This window comes from Apis dorsata, unplaced genomic scaffold (assembly GCF_000469605.1).
Source record: "Apis dorsata unplaced genomic scaffold, Apis dorsata 1.3 scaffold_235, whole genome shotgun sequence".
NCBI lineage: Eukaryota > Metazoa > Arthropoda > Insecta > Hymenoptera > Apidae > Apis > Apis dorsata.
This window is the reverse complement of record NW_006263516.1, coordinates 371,576-389,484: the sequence shown is the minus strand read 5'-3', so window position 1 is coordinate 389,484 and position 17,909 is coordinate 371,576. Positions and strand designations below refer to the sequence as shown.

General features: G+C 21.1%; 1 protein-coding gene across 2 annotated transcripts in view; it reads left to right on the top strand.

The window, feature by feature from the left end:
* Window positions 1–17,909, top strand: part of LOC102681557 (CCR4-NOT transcription complex subunit 6-like) — a 378,685-nt gene that overhangs the window by 289,792 nt on the left and 70,984 nt on the right. Inside the window, exon 4 of one of the 2 annotated variants that reach the window (XM_006615767.2) lies at window positions 1,476–1,600. The exons of the other annotated variant lie outside the window; for it this stretch is intronic. Coding sequence (XP_006615830.1) covers window positions 1,476–1,558 — 83 coding nt within the window. The 3' untranslated portion in view covers window positions 1,559–1,600. Of the gene's footprint in view, window positions 1–1,475; window positions 1,601–17,909 lie in introns of those variants that run through there. 2 annotated transcript variants of the gene reach the window in all.

The window sequence follows — 17,909 nt, the reverse complement described above, 5'->3', positions numbered from 1 at the left end:
ATAATTTAATACTTTAATTATATATTTATATAATTATATTATTATATTATATTATATAATATATATTATATAATTTAATATTTTAATTTAATAATTTAATACTTTAAATTTGAGAAATAATAAATGATTTTGACACTAAAAATTAAGAAAATTGTAAAAGTTTAAATTAATGATGTGAAGAACTTCATTGTTATGAAACAAACGTGAAATTCAATAAAATAAATTCTTATTCTTAATAAGATATAATATAAAATAAATTCTTATTCTTACAAAATACGATCTGCTATGAGTTTCTGAATAGACGAAATTAGAGAATAATATTTATTACAAACTTACTGCGCTCGAATTTTAAACGACGGTGCTATAATTGGAACTCGCTCGTATTACATATTCATTTCGTGATTTGTGTTGAATATAAACTTATTAAATAATCCGCATGATTGCTTATTCGTTATTTTTTATTTTAAAGATAAACATATGTCGTCATATATTTGTATAAAAATAATATAATAAAGAATATTCCATATAAAATCTCATAATTTATATTTTAATAAGGTTGTATTAAATATTTTAGTAAATAAAATATATAAATTGCCTTATAATAATAGTTATTCTTATATGTATACTATTTCATTTAATCTCAAATGGTAGAAAATCAATTTTAATATAATTTATTATATTCTATTACGTTTGAAATAAAGTTTATTCACCGACAACTTTTGTCGATAATTTCAACAAACTCTTCTGTATCTCTTCTGTAAATTGGTGTGCAGTTTTCTGGTATTATCTCTCTCCAGCCAATCGTTCTTCCGTACACCTGGAAATATTGTTTATTTTTCCTTAAAATGTATCCTCTTTCGAATTGAAATGATGGAGAGTAATAATAATAGTATAATAAAAAGTATTAGAGTTATATTCATGACTGTGCTTTTCTATTTCCTGTGCATTAAACACAGAAAGTAATACGCATGTATTTCTGTAATACATGAATTATCAAGTATAGAATTCTCTTCTTGGAAAGAATGAATTGTCTATAATTTCTTTCGTGTATATCGTGATAACTGATCATATTGTTTTCAAGCTTATGTACGTGCAATTTTTTCGTGCATATATTTTTGATGAGTTTTATTATGAGTAAGTGAATTACGTTATGTTACAGAAATAATTTATTTATAATACAATCATTTTTATTTTCGATAATGTTTTCTTGTTATTATATGTATAATAATAAAACTTTTATTATCATGAAATTTTTGCATGTATATATTATCAAATTTTTGATTTTTTTGTTTTTTAATTAGCTCATATTTCAATATCAAAAAATATAAATAGAATAGAAATAAGTTCTTTGAAAATTTATTTTAAATTTTCACGAAATAACATTCAGATAAAATAAAATGATAATTTCATTTGATAATTGATAAAAACATTATAGCTATCGACGAAAACTAATTATTATTTTATTTTTGTTTCAGGTAAACTGACTGCTTTAACGATTATAATTGAATTTTATTCAAAATATTTTTCTCGTCATCAAACATTCTGTAAGTTCCAATAATTGTTGCTAAAAATTGAAGCTAATTTAAATTTATTACCATCTCGACAGTTTTAGTATACGAATTCGTACCAAAAATTTATAATTGTATAGAAAAGAGAATAAATAAAATAGAATAGAATAATAATAGAATAAAATCTTTAGCTTGGTTTACTTTATAACTATGTACAATTAATCTCATCATATTTAAAATTCAATCTTTAATTTATTTATTTCATGGAATTATTATACGTATAGTAATTATAATTATTATACGTAAGTAATATATATTTGTGAAACATTTTTGAAAAATCGATTTTAGATATAAAAATAAATACAACAGTTGATATATAAAAATTAATTTTCGATTAATTTGATTTATTAAATTATAAGCAATTTTTGTTAAAACAAACAAGATAGAGATTGAATGAACCAATATGTAGTGTGATAAGAAAAACAAAGATTTCACTCTCTTTGTACAAACTTAAATTAAATTGCTTATAATTTAATAAATAAACTTCAATATTTTTGTATAAAAACTTCACTATTTGTTTTGAATTCTAAAATTGAACTTCTGAAACTATCTCACGAATATATTACGATCTATATATTTTCGCTTGATTTATTATATATGTATAATTATTTTTATCAGTTTGTGATGAACGTTAATGGTTTTAATCTTATTATATTTGAAATTCAATCGTTTATTTTTTTTCAATTTATTCAAAGATTAATATTTTACAATCGTTATATAAATATCTTATTATATTTTGTTATATGAACTATATTCCATAAGTATTAATACATTTAAGAAGGATAATTTTATATGAAAAAGTAAGTATTGAAAATAGAATTTTTATTTGAATTTTATTTGAAGATTAATTTTGTCAAAATTTCTCAGATTTTATGATATTTAAAAAATAATTTAAATTTCATTATTCTTAGATTTAATATTTAATATTAAATAAAATATTAAATAATATTAAATAAAATACAAGTATTGCAAATCTGAATATTATCATTGTTTATTGTTGTTGTTTGTTTATCATTATTTATTATAGTTTATTTTTATAATAAATATATTCGTGTTTTCAAATATTTACCTATATTAAATATAAAATATTGTTTTTTTAAATAAAATTATGCATATATATTTAATTGAAATAATTTCAATATAGCTATGTGTTAATATATGTCAAATAGTTTTATTGTACAAAACCTATAAAAATTAAATTCAAAAATTCGAATTTTTTCGAATGCAATTTTTATAGTTTCTTTCAAAATAAATAGTAGATTAAAAATAACTAATTATCTTATTAGTTGGAGTAATAGATGGCTATAATGATAAAAATAAATATAATTTTTTAAAGCAATTTTTATTGTACTTTTTATAAGTTTAATATAATAAATTCAAATATAAAGAAATCAAATATTAATTATATTACAATTATATTACAATTATATTACAATTAATTGTTTTTATATATTGAAAATTTTTATTATATATTTAATCACATATTGATGTTTTCAATATATATAATGTATGATTATATAAAAACTTATTCTTTAATGCACAATATAAATATACATAATATTTACTTATATGGCATTAATAGAATATTAACTTCTATAACTAAATTACAATAAAAAAAATTTATTTATTTTAATAATTTCATCATAAATAATTTAATATAAAGCATAAATGATATATTATTTAGCATTTAATATATATGATATAATAAATATTAATACATTAAAACCAAATTTAACGATAATCATTAATTCATCAAGTTCAAACATCTATCGACATTTCACATGCGATCAATCTAATAAAAAGTGAAATTAAGACTTTCTTTGTACGGTTTCCAATAGCTTGGGACACTTTGTACTCGGTTATGAAACAATACTTATCTTTTATCAAATGAAAATTGTTCAAATTTTTTGCTTTTCCAGAATGGATCCGTTATCTCGTAAAATAATTAAGAATAGCATCGTCTAGGCTCAGATCGACGCCAGTTTTAAACGGAATCTGTTGACTCTCTCCCTCTTGAAAGAATGTAAATGAACCAGAAATTATTAAAGTTGCCTTGCTGAAAACACAGCCCAGCCTACTATACCACTTTCATTAATATCATTAAACTTTCCGCATTAAGAGCACCTCTCTCATCCTTACCTTTCCCATTCTTTTCTTTCAAGTTTGCATTGAAATTGCATCGTACTTCTCCCTATTTAAAAGACAACTAAGCTCGTTTATAGAGCTCTTTGGAACGTACGCAAATTGTTTCTTTTCTATAGAAACTTTACATTCTTTTTTATTGCTTCTCTCTATTCTATTAATTTTCATTTGCAATTTAATTTTCAATTTTCATTTTCATTTCTATCATCTAAATAATACATGATATATAATATAATTATTTATAAATTACAATTATAATTTGTAAATAAACATCAAGATTAATTATATTCTATTTTTATCAAATGAAAATTGTTCAAATTTTTTGCTTTTCCAGAATGAATCCGTTATCTCGTAAAATAATTAAGGGTAATCGTTTAGGCTCAGATCGACGCCAGTTTTAAAATAAATTTACAATAATATTTATATTATAATTAAAACTGTTTATTCAGAATATTGTTATTTATATTATTATTTTTAATAATTTGAAATATTTGAATAATTTGAAATGAAATACTTATTTCAATGACTTGATATTAAAATATAAATTTTAATTTCTTCATATAAGTAATACTTAAAAGAAAAAAAAATATATTTTATCGAAATAATAAAAATAATTATTTCTACTTTCTTATTTAAATTATTATTTAAAATATGAATTTTCTCCTTTATTCTCTCTCTATTTTAAATATTTTAACATTCAAAAATCTTCTATTCTATGTTTATGCGTAAAAACTTCTCATAGTGAAAGATCTAGTAACTGAGTGTTTTTGAATTCCAATATAACTATGGTAATAATGATTCAGCGAAGTAATCTCTGGACAATAGTAATGCATTTATAACGATCGTTTCGATTCTATCCCCATCTCTTTTTCTCTTTTTTCACTTTACTTTTCATTTGATTTCTGTCCATTTTATGTACGATCTTCTCTTTTCCTTTCCTCGTATTTATGCTCCGATGAACTGTGTCGCTCGTAAACAAGACTTCCTAGTCTCGAACTCCATTAATTCGCCGCTCATCGTGAAAAGTACCGTAGTCCATTTTCCGTTACTGTTTTAGTAATTCATGGATAACCATGTCCGCCATTCTTCCATTCATTCGTACAGTGGGAAATGGTTAATTGCTTGTCCTACCGATAATAATGATTTCCTTTTTTACCGGCTTAATTATTCAACCTGTGTTCCGTGCTACGAATAATACCGATCGCATTTATAATTTTGTTTCCTTAATTTTCACGATAATCTTTCAAATAAAGTGCCATTAGAAATGTTATTGTTCCAAGGAAATCATTTATTGGAATATTTATCGCGATCGGATTTCTATATGAGATATTGAAAATGAGATATCGAGAATGAATTTTGAAATGAATAAAATGTGTTTATAATTATATTTATAGAAATTGATTGTTTCACTTATTGTTCACTTTTAATTTTTCATTTCCAAGTTTCAATATTGTATCAAATACATTTATTTTCTTTGAAATGATAATTTTTAAAAAATATTTTTCGTCCTCACAACATAATAAATATCATGTCGTTTATAAATTTTAGCATTTCTATTATTTTTATTACTATTTTTGTTGAAATTCACGTAAGAAGATGGATATTTAAAACAATTATTTATTATAAAAAATCAATTTTATAATTTGATAGATTTACAATGAATTTTGAAAATATTTTAAATTGAAGCTTATTTATATATTAATGATAACTCTATCTTCTCTTTGATTATACTGTTATCTCGCTCTATTTTTATCTTGTTTCATCTAACGTAATTTAAATTGCTTATAACTTAATAAATAGGTTTCAACTAACATTTCTGAATAAAAATTTTGTATGTTTTTGATATCTAGAATCGATTCACGGATATATTAACATTCTGTATATATTATACATTATTGTTTAATTCTTAATAACCCTTATATCAAAAGATAGAAATTTGAATTTTTCTCAATGGAATGAAGATATATTTTACTACTTATAATAAAATAATATTAATGATTCAACTGATAAATAACTGATCATCTTTTTTATTAATAATTATTAATATTAATAATTAATAGATTTTTCAAATTACAAACAAAAAATTATTTATCAAATAAAATATTTAGTGTTCAATAAAATAACATTCAATAAAATATCAAGTACTCAATAAAACATTAAAGATTTTTAAGCTTATCAAAATCGTTGTTTTAATGTAATCCATATATTAAATAAAAAGTAAATAATTAACTTATATTCAATTGTAATTTAATTTTGTTTTTAATGTTGGAAATTTTCTCGTCAAATTTCTATGATACTAAGTTACGTGCTAAAAATGGATACTGTAATTTAAGAGCTACATACATTCTCTGTTAATTAATATTTCAATGAACATAAGACAAAATCGGGCCAGTAATATTTGTCAAAAAGTGATACTAAGATTGATTGGGTCGTCTGAGTTATTAAGTTCTTTTTCATTGGATGCATATATGTGTTTTTTCGATGGAATAAATTATTCATGATCTTCTATATTCGTGATATCCAAGGTATTACTTGAATTGCTTGCATGTGATAAAAATACACGAGGAGAATTTTTATTAATTTATCTCGAAGCGAACGAAAAAAAAAATTTATCAAACAAAGATTGAAAAGAAAATAATTTTTCATATAAATTCTCTCACCTTTTATTTCAATAGAAGATAATAATATAATAGATAGTAATAGTATAGATACTATGTAGTAATAGATATTCACACACTTTCTTTGATTCGTTATTATTGTGACTTGACTACGTCTACGTGCTCTATGATTGCTTTTTGTTAACAAAATCGAAACGAAAGTTTTTGCAAAAGAAAATATTGTTCGAAATTACTTCAGAAATTTCCAGTTAAGCAATGTTCCCACACTTTTTGATACTTTTTGATATAAATATTATATAAATTCATATTTTATTATTGTTTCATTAAATGTGATAAAAAATATATATAGATATAATAAGTATAATAAGTTTAGTGGAAAAATAATATATTTATAATATTTTATGAATAGAAAAATAGTATAATAATAAAATGTATGCAGTTTTTAAATTATATAAATTATAATTATAAATTATAAAAAAATTATAAATTATTTAAATTTATATAAATATAGTAAAATTAATATAATATATTAATAAATGATTTTTTATATTTATTTGGAACGCTTATTGAAAATTTTCGCATATTAATAACTTTATCTTTTATCTTTAGATCGATGCTCGATCAAATTTAAGAAACTTATTTATAATATGTTCATTCACATTTATTTTAAAAGTATAGCAAATGTTTTTCTGAGAAATAATTTTACTTATATATCTTTTCTAAATATATGTATATTATAATTTGAGCAATAAATGTTTAATTTATTTATTTGAACAATAATTATTTAATTTATTTAACATTATTTTCTGAAATAAGAATAGAATATTTTCTTATAGAATTTTATCTTTATAAAATAAATTTGTCAATGATCTTTTTGAAATTGTTGATTTTCAAAAACTGATGTAATACTTTAATATTTTAATCAAAATACTTTCTGATATGAATTATCTATGTTTTATTAACTGTTTTATTAACTGTTTTATTAACTCAATTCGAGTAGAAAAATATGATTCAACACTTCTATTACTTTAATGAGAATGCTGAATATTATTTTAAATGTGCAATTTTTTTTCATTAATTTAATCTTTCTGCATAATATATCTTCTGTTTGTATTTGTATTTTATATTGATTTTCAGTATTTCTTTTATGAATGACTTATTTAATAGAAAGAGAATTAAAATATTATTTTTATATATTATACAATTATTATATTAATTTTCTAAAATAAAATTACACATTAAATTGTTAAAAAAAATAAGTAATTATTAATAATATAATAATATTATAATAATATAATTGAAATATAAGAATGAAATATAAATATTAATGTAATACATTATTGTTATGTAAAAATAAAAATTATTGCTGTTGCATAAAATTATCAATAATACACTATTTAAATTAATTTATACTAAATTTTACATTCCAATGCATTTAAAATCTTACTACGCACTAAGTACATACTTATCTTACCACTTCTTAATGATATCCTTGGAGATATCTTGGTTTCAACATTGTAACTATTTCGAGTCTTTCCTGCTCTTCTTCTTTTTCAATTTATACATTTCTATACATTTTTCTTGTTAATTCGAACATTATTGGTTAATCTTGTCCTAGAATCTGTTCTCTCATTTCCCTTATCAGTTGTCGTTTCTATGACATCTTTTGCTTTACTTTAGATTATTTTACCAGATCTATTTCCATTTTTGCAATACCTGTGCAGCATATACGATAAGGATTCTAAACGCATGTTGCGAAATATTAACTGAGGTATCTTTAGAATGTGTTCAGGAATGAAAATTATATTGGTAGATTTTAACATATTAATGGGAAGAACTTGAAAAATGTTCAATTACTGCAATGATCAATTAATAAAATCGTTGTTTATTTTTTATAAGAAAATTGATCTGAATCAAAAATTATAATTTTAAAATTTCTGTATATCTAATGAATCAATTAATTATAATAATTATAACAATTTTTTCGGAAAATTAAAATTTAATTAAAATTTCTGTTTTTTTTTTCATGGATTGAATACAATTTTGTTTAGAATATCTTCCATTTTATTTTCCATTATTAATTAAATTATATTTTTAAAAAAATGAAAAGAATAGACAATCTTAAGAATTAATTTCATTTTTCCCAAATAATATTCCATTAATACATAACATTATATTCTATATTCTTTCGAAGTTTTATTAAAATTAAAATCAATTTTAGTTTTAATAGCTAATGATTAGTTTTGATAAAATAAATACTGATAATTTCATTTTATTAAACTATTCATTTAACTTTTCTATAAAATATGCTCTGTAGAAAAGAGAAATAGGAAATTCTCATGTAAAATCAAAATAATAATTAATAATTAAATTATAAATAAATTATAGATACACAAATATTTTTGTTACGAAGATATTAAATAATTACATTATTTTAGTATCCCCTAATAACTTAAATTACTTAAATTAACTTAAAAACCTAATAACTTATAAGCTAAAAATTTATTTATTTGCCGTAACAAAAAATCATTATTAAATAAATATACTGTCAAAATTAATCTAAATTATATTATAATAACATTATAATATAATATTATATTAATATTATAATATTATATTATAATAATATTATTATATATTATATTATAATAATATAATTATAATAATTTCGAGATATATTATAATTCAACAATTACTTATTTTCTTGAAATCTTTAAAAAAATGTCCTTAGTCATCACTGCTTTTAATTTTGTAAATAACATTTTTCTTCCGTAATCCTTTTGATCACTTGATTTTTGAAAACATATTAATATTAATAAATATTAATATTGATATAAATTTATTTGATCGTTAATAAAGATTTTTATTTGCACATGTTGCCCAATAATCCACCTTTCAAACGTATCGATAATCCAAAAACGCGGAAAAATAAGAGATTCGAAAATAGAAAAGCAAGTCTAGAAATGGAAAAGAATCATAGAGTTCTCGAGGATATTGGATCTTTTCAAGATTATCAATCAATGGAACTTATCTTGGGAAAGATTCGAGGAAGGAAATTCTTGAGTTGAAAGCGGAAACCGAACTGACAATCCTCGAGCTAAGAGTTTTTCCGCGTCGTACACGACCCACGAGAATCGATCGGAACGAAACGAATGATTCGAAAGCATTGTCTTTCGAAGTCGTTTAACAAACTCATCCTTACTTGTCGCGAAGTCCACGGCAGTTTCTTCAATGGAATCGTCGACAAGACGAGAAAAACTCGGATCTTCGTGGATTAGCTGAGCTGGTCCACGAAGACGGAAGAATCTTTGAGTCAGCAGTCGCTTCCGGCGCTACGGTGACTTGGAACATCTTGAATCGCATCTGGACGATGTTCCTTCTTTTTTTTTTCATGCCGTGAGAAAGATTCTTTGTCGGTTGACGAGGATTCAAGCGGATTAATTAATTTCCCAAATGTGATTATTTTAATTACCATCAGTGAACGACGAGGAAAATGAACGTGTAAAAGAGAAATTGAAGAAAGAAAAAATAAGATTTATGAAACTGTAATTTTCATCGTAAGTCTTCTTTTGTTTCAAAATATTGAAAGAAATATAAGATATTTGCATTCAGATTTCAAAATTCAGATAAGACTATCGATAATCAAAAACACAAAGCTTATTTTGTAATATAATTTAAAACATCTAATTATTTATATTATTATAATACAATTATTTATTTTTAACGTTAAAACAATCAGTATTATTTAATTAAATTAAAAATTTTATTTAGATACTTGCAAAAATTTATTAGTAAATAAATGTAGCATTTAAATTAATTTATCATTATTATATTCTAATTCAACAAGAAATTTTACAATTGAACAATTATTTATTGCTACATTTTTTAATAATACAATTTTTTGATAATACAATTTTGGTCTCAAATATAGGAATTTCATTAAATTTTTATTTTTTTTGTTCATGTTCATAAATGACTTAATATTTATTTTTTTATTATTTATAATTTATATAATTTTGCTGTTTTTTTTTTTAAGTTTATCTGATTTACAAATTTTCATCCATTTGACAATTCTTGTACACAACAAAGAATCTTAATTTAAATTATGCAAAATTAATTAAAACATTTTCATTTAGAAATTGAGAATGAAATCTATTTTAGTAACATGTTAATAGTGGACAGGAACGATTTAAAGATTATTACTCTTATGCAGAAACACATTTGATAATCACATTTGATAACACAATTGATAATTTTAAAAAAAAAATTAAAATATATTATTGTCATCTATATATCATGATACGTGTCAAACTAATATAATGAAACTTCTTATATCTTAATATTTAATATTTAAACATTCTATTTGTGATATTTTTACATAGTAATTTTTACGTTTATTAAATAATTTCTAAAATCATTTCTTAAGTTTTCTATTTCCTTCTTTTTATTCTTCAAACATTATATATATATATTTTTTATATATATTTTATACGTATATACGTATATTTTATATTATATATATATATATTTGTATTTAAATTTTTATTAAAAAACAAAAGAATTTTTCAATAATTAAATATATAAATATATGTAAATTGTTTAAATATCTGTAAATTATTATAATTTAATCTCTTTAACTCTTAAATATTTATATAAAAAGAAATTTTAAAAATTTGTGGTATTAATTGAATTTAGAAAAAAAAATATAGTATATAATATTTCATAAAATTATTCATTATTCACTAACATATTTCAATACAATACATATATATACAATACATATTTCTACTATCTAAAAATAAATAATGTTTTAAAAATGAAAAATTAATTTCATTGTATTGCAAATTAATTAATTAAATTGCAAATATAAAATTCATAATATAAAAATCACTATTTTTAACAATGTTATATATTAATTTTTCAAAATTATAAAAATAATTTTTTCCTAATTAGACTAAGTTTTGATAATATCTTCTCTTCTTTCACTCTGTCGTTATTGTTCATTCTCTTTTTCTTCTTGTGCACTTCTTGTCTTTTAACGCCTTTCAGTTGCCAACCACTGAAAACTTTGCTAAAACGTCATCTATACCATAGCGATTCTTATTCCATGTAAAAACTTTTCTTATTCCGTAAAAATTTACACCTTTCTTTCATACACTCATTCAATTATCCATTCACATTATTCAAAAATTTCCTTCGCCACATGCAATCGATATATTTACCACTAGATCATTTATTGTTAAAGCAATGGCAGAATAAAAATCATTTGTAGCTCGTTGCGACGTGATCCGTAAAGACGAAAAGAAACGGATAAACCGTAACTTGGTATGGGCATAAGAGAAAAATAGCTTCAGGTGTAATTACTAATTAGCCATTTAGCGAGTGCTTCGTCGACTTGAGCGGAAACAGCGCAAGGAAAGAAACGCAAGAGTGAAAAGGAAAATGGAAGTAACAACAGCAACCCTGTAACGACCTTTTATCCTAATGTTTCTCGACGACGTCGACCGCTCCTTTTAAGTCGCTCTCCTTATGTTTTCCTCTCCTCTTCCAACTTGGCTCTCTCGACGAAACCATCCCTCCTTTCCTTGTCCTTCGTTCCACCCCGGTTAACCCGATCTTCACCTATCTACGAGGAAACACCTCGCGCTCGAGAGAGTTATGGGGGGAGCCGAGAAAGAAATTCTGTAGCGTTTACCCATTCCATGGAATCTTATCGAGATACGAGATTTCCGCGAGTTTTGTGCAACAAACGTGTTGATGTAAGTATGCATTAATTGCCGCCATTTTATTACGGCGATGAAATCAAGAGACAAACTTGTGAAATTAAAAAAATATTGGATAGAATACCTAATGGTAAATTAGGGGAGATAGGAGCTTTTTGTTTATGGATATAGGAAGTGTCAGGATGGTTATTAAAAGAAAGTTAGGAAAATAAATTTAGGGAATTTTATGTAATCTGTTGCATAAATGTAAATACTTAAAATTTGAAGAAAATTTGAATTTTTATATTAAGATGAAATTGAACAAGTTGAAATTCAATATAGTAGAATATATTTGGACAAATTATTTTATATTTTGAAGAAAATAATACATTTATTTACAATGAAATTGAAATAATGATTTAAATGAATAATTGAAATCTATTTTATTATGTATTAATAAATTTTAACTACATATTATTATTGTTTATTTTTTTGTTTATTATTATTTTAACTACATATTATTACATATTATTATTAATTATTATATTATTAATTATATTATTACTAATATCTTGAAACTATAATTATATTTCAATATTATTATACAATTATAATTCGAAATCACAAAATAGAATAAATACCATTTAAATACACACTCAAAAATTTGTTGTTATAGACGAAAAAAAAATATTCATATTCAACAAAAAAAATTTATTAGTTACATAATTATTATAAAAGATTGTTGTATTATTTATTTTATTTAAAACTTAATTATTGTAAAAATAAAAATCTTAATATTTCATATTTCATATTTTCTTTTTTCTTTTCTAATTATTTTCATTATTAATAGATCAAATATTCTTTTATAACAGATTATATAATTTTTTAGAGAAATCTTTAAGATAATTTAATCGTAATTTGATCTTTTATATCTTAGCATTAGATAATATCGTAATTTAATTTTTGTCTGTGTTGAAATTTAATTTATAACTTGCAACATGATTTCTTTACCAATAGAAAGGTAAGATTGATTTCACAAACCGCTAAAAATACAGGATAACATTTTTAAATATTTACTGTTATTTGATCTAATATATCTATCATATTATTAAACTGTGAATACATTGACTATGAATATAATCGCGTGAAATCAAATAATTTGCTGATATTCCATTGAAATTTAAGATTTTGCATTTTTTCTTTTTTTCTTCTATTTTTTCTTTTTTTTTTTTCATATGAAGAAAAATACAATTTTTGATAGACAATTTATATTTATTATTAATAATGTTATTAATAATATTTATATAATTTATATTGAAAATATTGAAACTTAATTTAGTATTATTTTAAGTTTTAATTAAAAAGAAGGCAAGCTTTGCATTTTAATTAATATTTTATAGAAAATGAAACGAAATATTGAATATAATGTAAATAATATAATAATTTAATATGTATACAATATGGATTCATATAGGGAATTACAATATAATTATTTTAATTAACATATTCTAATTAAAATACATATATTGTGCGATATTATACGATAATATTATAATTATAGTTATATCTCAAATTATTATTTCTTTATTTCTAACATATTGATATAATATATTTTATATTTTATAAGAAATTAACGTTTATTTTTGAAGTGTTTGTTGAGATTTGTAGAAATATGTATTTATATGAAAATAGAATTTTTATTATAATAATTTTTATTACTACTTATATTTTTATTAACAGATCATTTGAAAAAATATATTTTCTGAAATTTATTTGATTATAAATAATTTTTTTTTGCTTGAAACAAGGTTATATATAATGATTTTTGAGATTTAAATATATCAATAGTTATTTAATCTTAATAACATTGCAATTTGTTCGATAGTAATCCTGATATCAAGATATATAAAGATTAAACGAGAAATGAAGGATTCAGAGACTTCCCTTTCCTCCACGTCAAAAGTCAATTATAAAAGATGATAGTATAATCATAAATAATTTATGATAGTATAAGTTTAAAAGTTAATTTGCATATCTTGTCATCTCATTAAATATTCCTTATTCTTAATATATAGACAATATATTTACTCAGATATTAAATAAATAATTATATTTGAGTTAATATATTATTTTTGTTTATCTATTTTAAATTTATTGTTTATTTAATTTAAAGATCAAATGATGATAGATTTGTATATATAAATAAAAAAATTATATTTTTTGTTTACAATAAATCAATAAATTTCTAATTATTATCATGTTAAGAAAAATATTAATAATTTTAACTTTTCTATTATAATTTATATTATATGTTAAAAATCATGATATATTGGATAATTTTAGAAAATTAATTTTAAATATTAAAATGAATAAAAATATTGCATAAAATACTATATTGTATACATAAAAATATAATAGAAATATAAGAACTACAACATAAGAATTAATAGGATAATTTTGAAAGATCAATTTTAAACAAACGTAAAAATATTGCTTATTTCAAATTATAAGCGATTTAATCCGTAAACTTATATTGTGAATGGAAATTTATACATTTTTTGTACAAATTTTGAAGATTTAAAAAGATTCACATAACTTTCTGAAAATTCTGAAAATAAAAATTAATTCGAATATAGCTATGTACATATGGTAATATCATAAATCATTAAAATTAATGTTTTTGAATAAAGTATTTTTATTTAAGACAAATTTAGTTTAGTAATATTCAATTTTTTTAGAAAATTCTCTAAGAAATTTTTTGTATAACAAAAGTGAAACGACACAGATTACAAGTTAATTTTACAAAAAAAAAAACATTTATTTTTTTCTTCTTTTTGCCTCATTTTATGAATTAACTCCTGTATCTGTACTTGATATCTATATATATATAATGAAAGGCAACATGTTAGATACATTTTTTTCTTCGCACAATTGTGTATAGTACCTTTGCATTCACGATAGCTTATAAATTTGTACTATGGAATCACGATGGAATTATGAAGGAAGACATGCACTATAATAGTTCCAGGAAGTGGTTGTTGCGTGTTGGTTTGCTTCGATGGTACCGTATCGTCTGTTACATCGTATTCCACATTTAATCTCCTGTATGATGTATTTCTGCTACAAAGATAGTCTACTTAATCGTATGCGCATTCAGTACTGATTTTATACCGTAAGAACCTTTGACTATTCTCCTAGTATCGTCAAAAAGCATTAGGAAGTTGCATGAGAGCGCAAAACTCACTCCCTAGGCAATTTCGTTGAACTATGAGAATACTTGCTTGTTGCAAAGTTCTTGTTAAAAAATTAGTATCAAAATACACAATTGATATTGTTTACGCGAATAGATTTAATTTCAAACGAATAAATTTTGTTGTATAATTTAATTTGTTTAATTTCATATATGTGGAATCAATAATAATTCTATATGATGTTCAATTTAAAATTATTATATACGAGATGTTTCATTTTAATAGTTAGAATAAAAGGGGTTCAAATTATCAAAAAAATGTTTTAATAAAACATTTTAAAAGGGAAAATCATATGGCATAAGTCATCTTGTTTGATCAAATCAATTAATTGAGAGAAATTTCAATTTATTTTAACGAAATTATAAAATTTTTAACAGTAATCGATTTAAAATTTACATTAAAAAAATATTAACCACAAAGAATAAAATTTCTATGAGATAAAAAGATTAAAAATTGCTAGTATGATTATTTATATGATTATATATTAAAAAAGTTAAATAAAACACTAGAATATATAAATATATTTAAATATTAAATTAATTCAATTATTTAAAAAATTTTTTGAAAGAATATAATAAATAAGAATTAATGAAACATTTTTATTTTTAACGTTTTTATCTTCAAAATGAAATTTAAAGTCATAATTTTAATATTTTCTTTTGAACTAATTTATAAAACATTATTATATAAAACATTAATAACATTCTCTTAAAAAAAAACTTCACTTTAAATTTTCTAAAATTCAAAGTACTAAAGATAAAACAATTGATTATTAATTAATTTTAATATACACACATAAAGCAAATTAATTATTAAATTTTTAATAAATGTAAAAATTATATATAATAAATATATACATTGTATTGTATCATAAAAAGTTTATCATCAATTTACATATATATTCAATTTTAACTTTACTTTATAATTTAATTACTTATAATTAGTAAAATAATTAGTAAATATAATAATTAGTAAAATAAAAACAAATAAATAAATAAAAATAAAAAAAAAGAAAATTATATTATATTTTGAAGTGTTCATAGAAAATATTTAACAATGTATTTAAATGTAATCGATATTTGATTAATGCAATTATAAATAAATTTGAAAAAAGAAAATCTAAAATTATTATATTAAATTTTATAATATTTAGTAATATAGTTGACTATAATTAATATTTGATTAATAAACTAATTACAATTTATGATACAATATAATATATTTAATAATTATAATAAAAAATTAGAATCACTTATAATTTCAATATCTTGTTTTTATTAAAATTGAAAGTTTGATTTTTAATGAAATTTAATTACAAATTTTATCATTTATTAATGTATTCATATATTAATAATTTATATACATAATATCTTTTTTTCTTTGTTTTTTTTTGTTTTTATTATACTTCCATAATTAGGTAGTTTTCCCGATGATTTAAAAAAAAATTTATGATATTTAAATAAATATAAAATTATTCAAAAATATGATAAAACGTGCATGATGCAAAAGACATGCGCTATAATCAATGCAAAATAAGAAAACACTAATTATTAATATCTATATAAATAATCTATATAAGTTATATCTATAATAATTAATAGAATTTAATAAATAATAAAAATTATTATTAAATGCCATTTAAACCATTTTACTAAATCATGAAAAATGTCGAAATAAATGATTTTAATTTTTTAGTCATTTTTTTTTACCATTGTATAAATAAATAAATTTGAAAGAAAGAAAAATCTAAAATTATATTGAATAATTGAATATATTACACTGAATGATGCGTTTACGAAAAATATTTAGTAACATGCTTAAATGTAATCGATATTTGACTAACCTTGGATTCAGTTGATCCTCGGAATATCGAGTGTATCCGCATCTGTTCTGTATGCGGAATTCCTCGCTGATCTTTCATGCGACATATCTGGTTCGCGTCATAAGACGATTTACGTTCGTATGAATAAACTCAGAACTTCTTTATTCTGAAAGAAATCGTTGTTGGACGATCCTAGTACGGATGTATCGCTTCGTGCTTTTTGAACGGAAGATCGGAAAAGGTCCTCTGTTATGTAATACTTTTTTCCCTCTTTTGTGTAAGTTATGCCCTAGTTCAATCGAAACTGGATAGGTGCATACGTGTTTACAACTTGAATTGCGTCACAAAGACTTTGATTTTTAAACATAAATGTTTGAATATAAACTAATCTCACGAATATTTTTTTTTTATTAATTATTAATTTCAATTTTTTATGATGCATAAAATTGAAATTTTAGATATAAATATTTGAGAATAAATTGATTTGAATATTTCTTATTAATAATTTTAATTTCTTGTTGTATTAAACATAAATATTTGAACAAACGGAGATTAAAACGGAAATTTTAACGAATTTCTTGTTTCATTATGTAAGATATTTCAAAGAGTTTTGAATATTATATGAATTGAACTTTGAATTAAATATTGTATGAAAATATGTATGAAAATATGATGTAAAAAGTATTATTGAAATATCATGTAATAAAAAAACTATTTTGCAATATTTCAAAATATAATATTTAAACAAAATATATTTCTTTTGTTATGTTTATATGAATATTATTTTTTATTCTCGATTTATATTT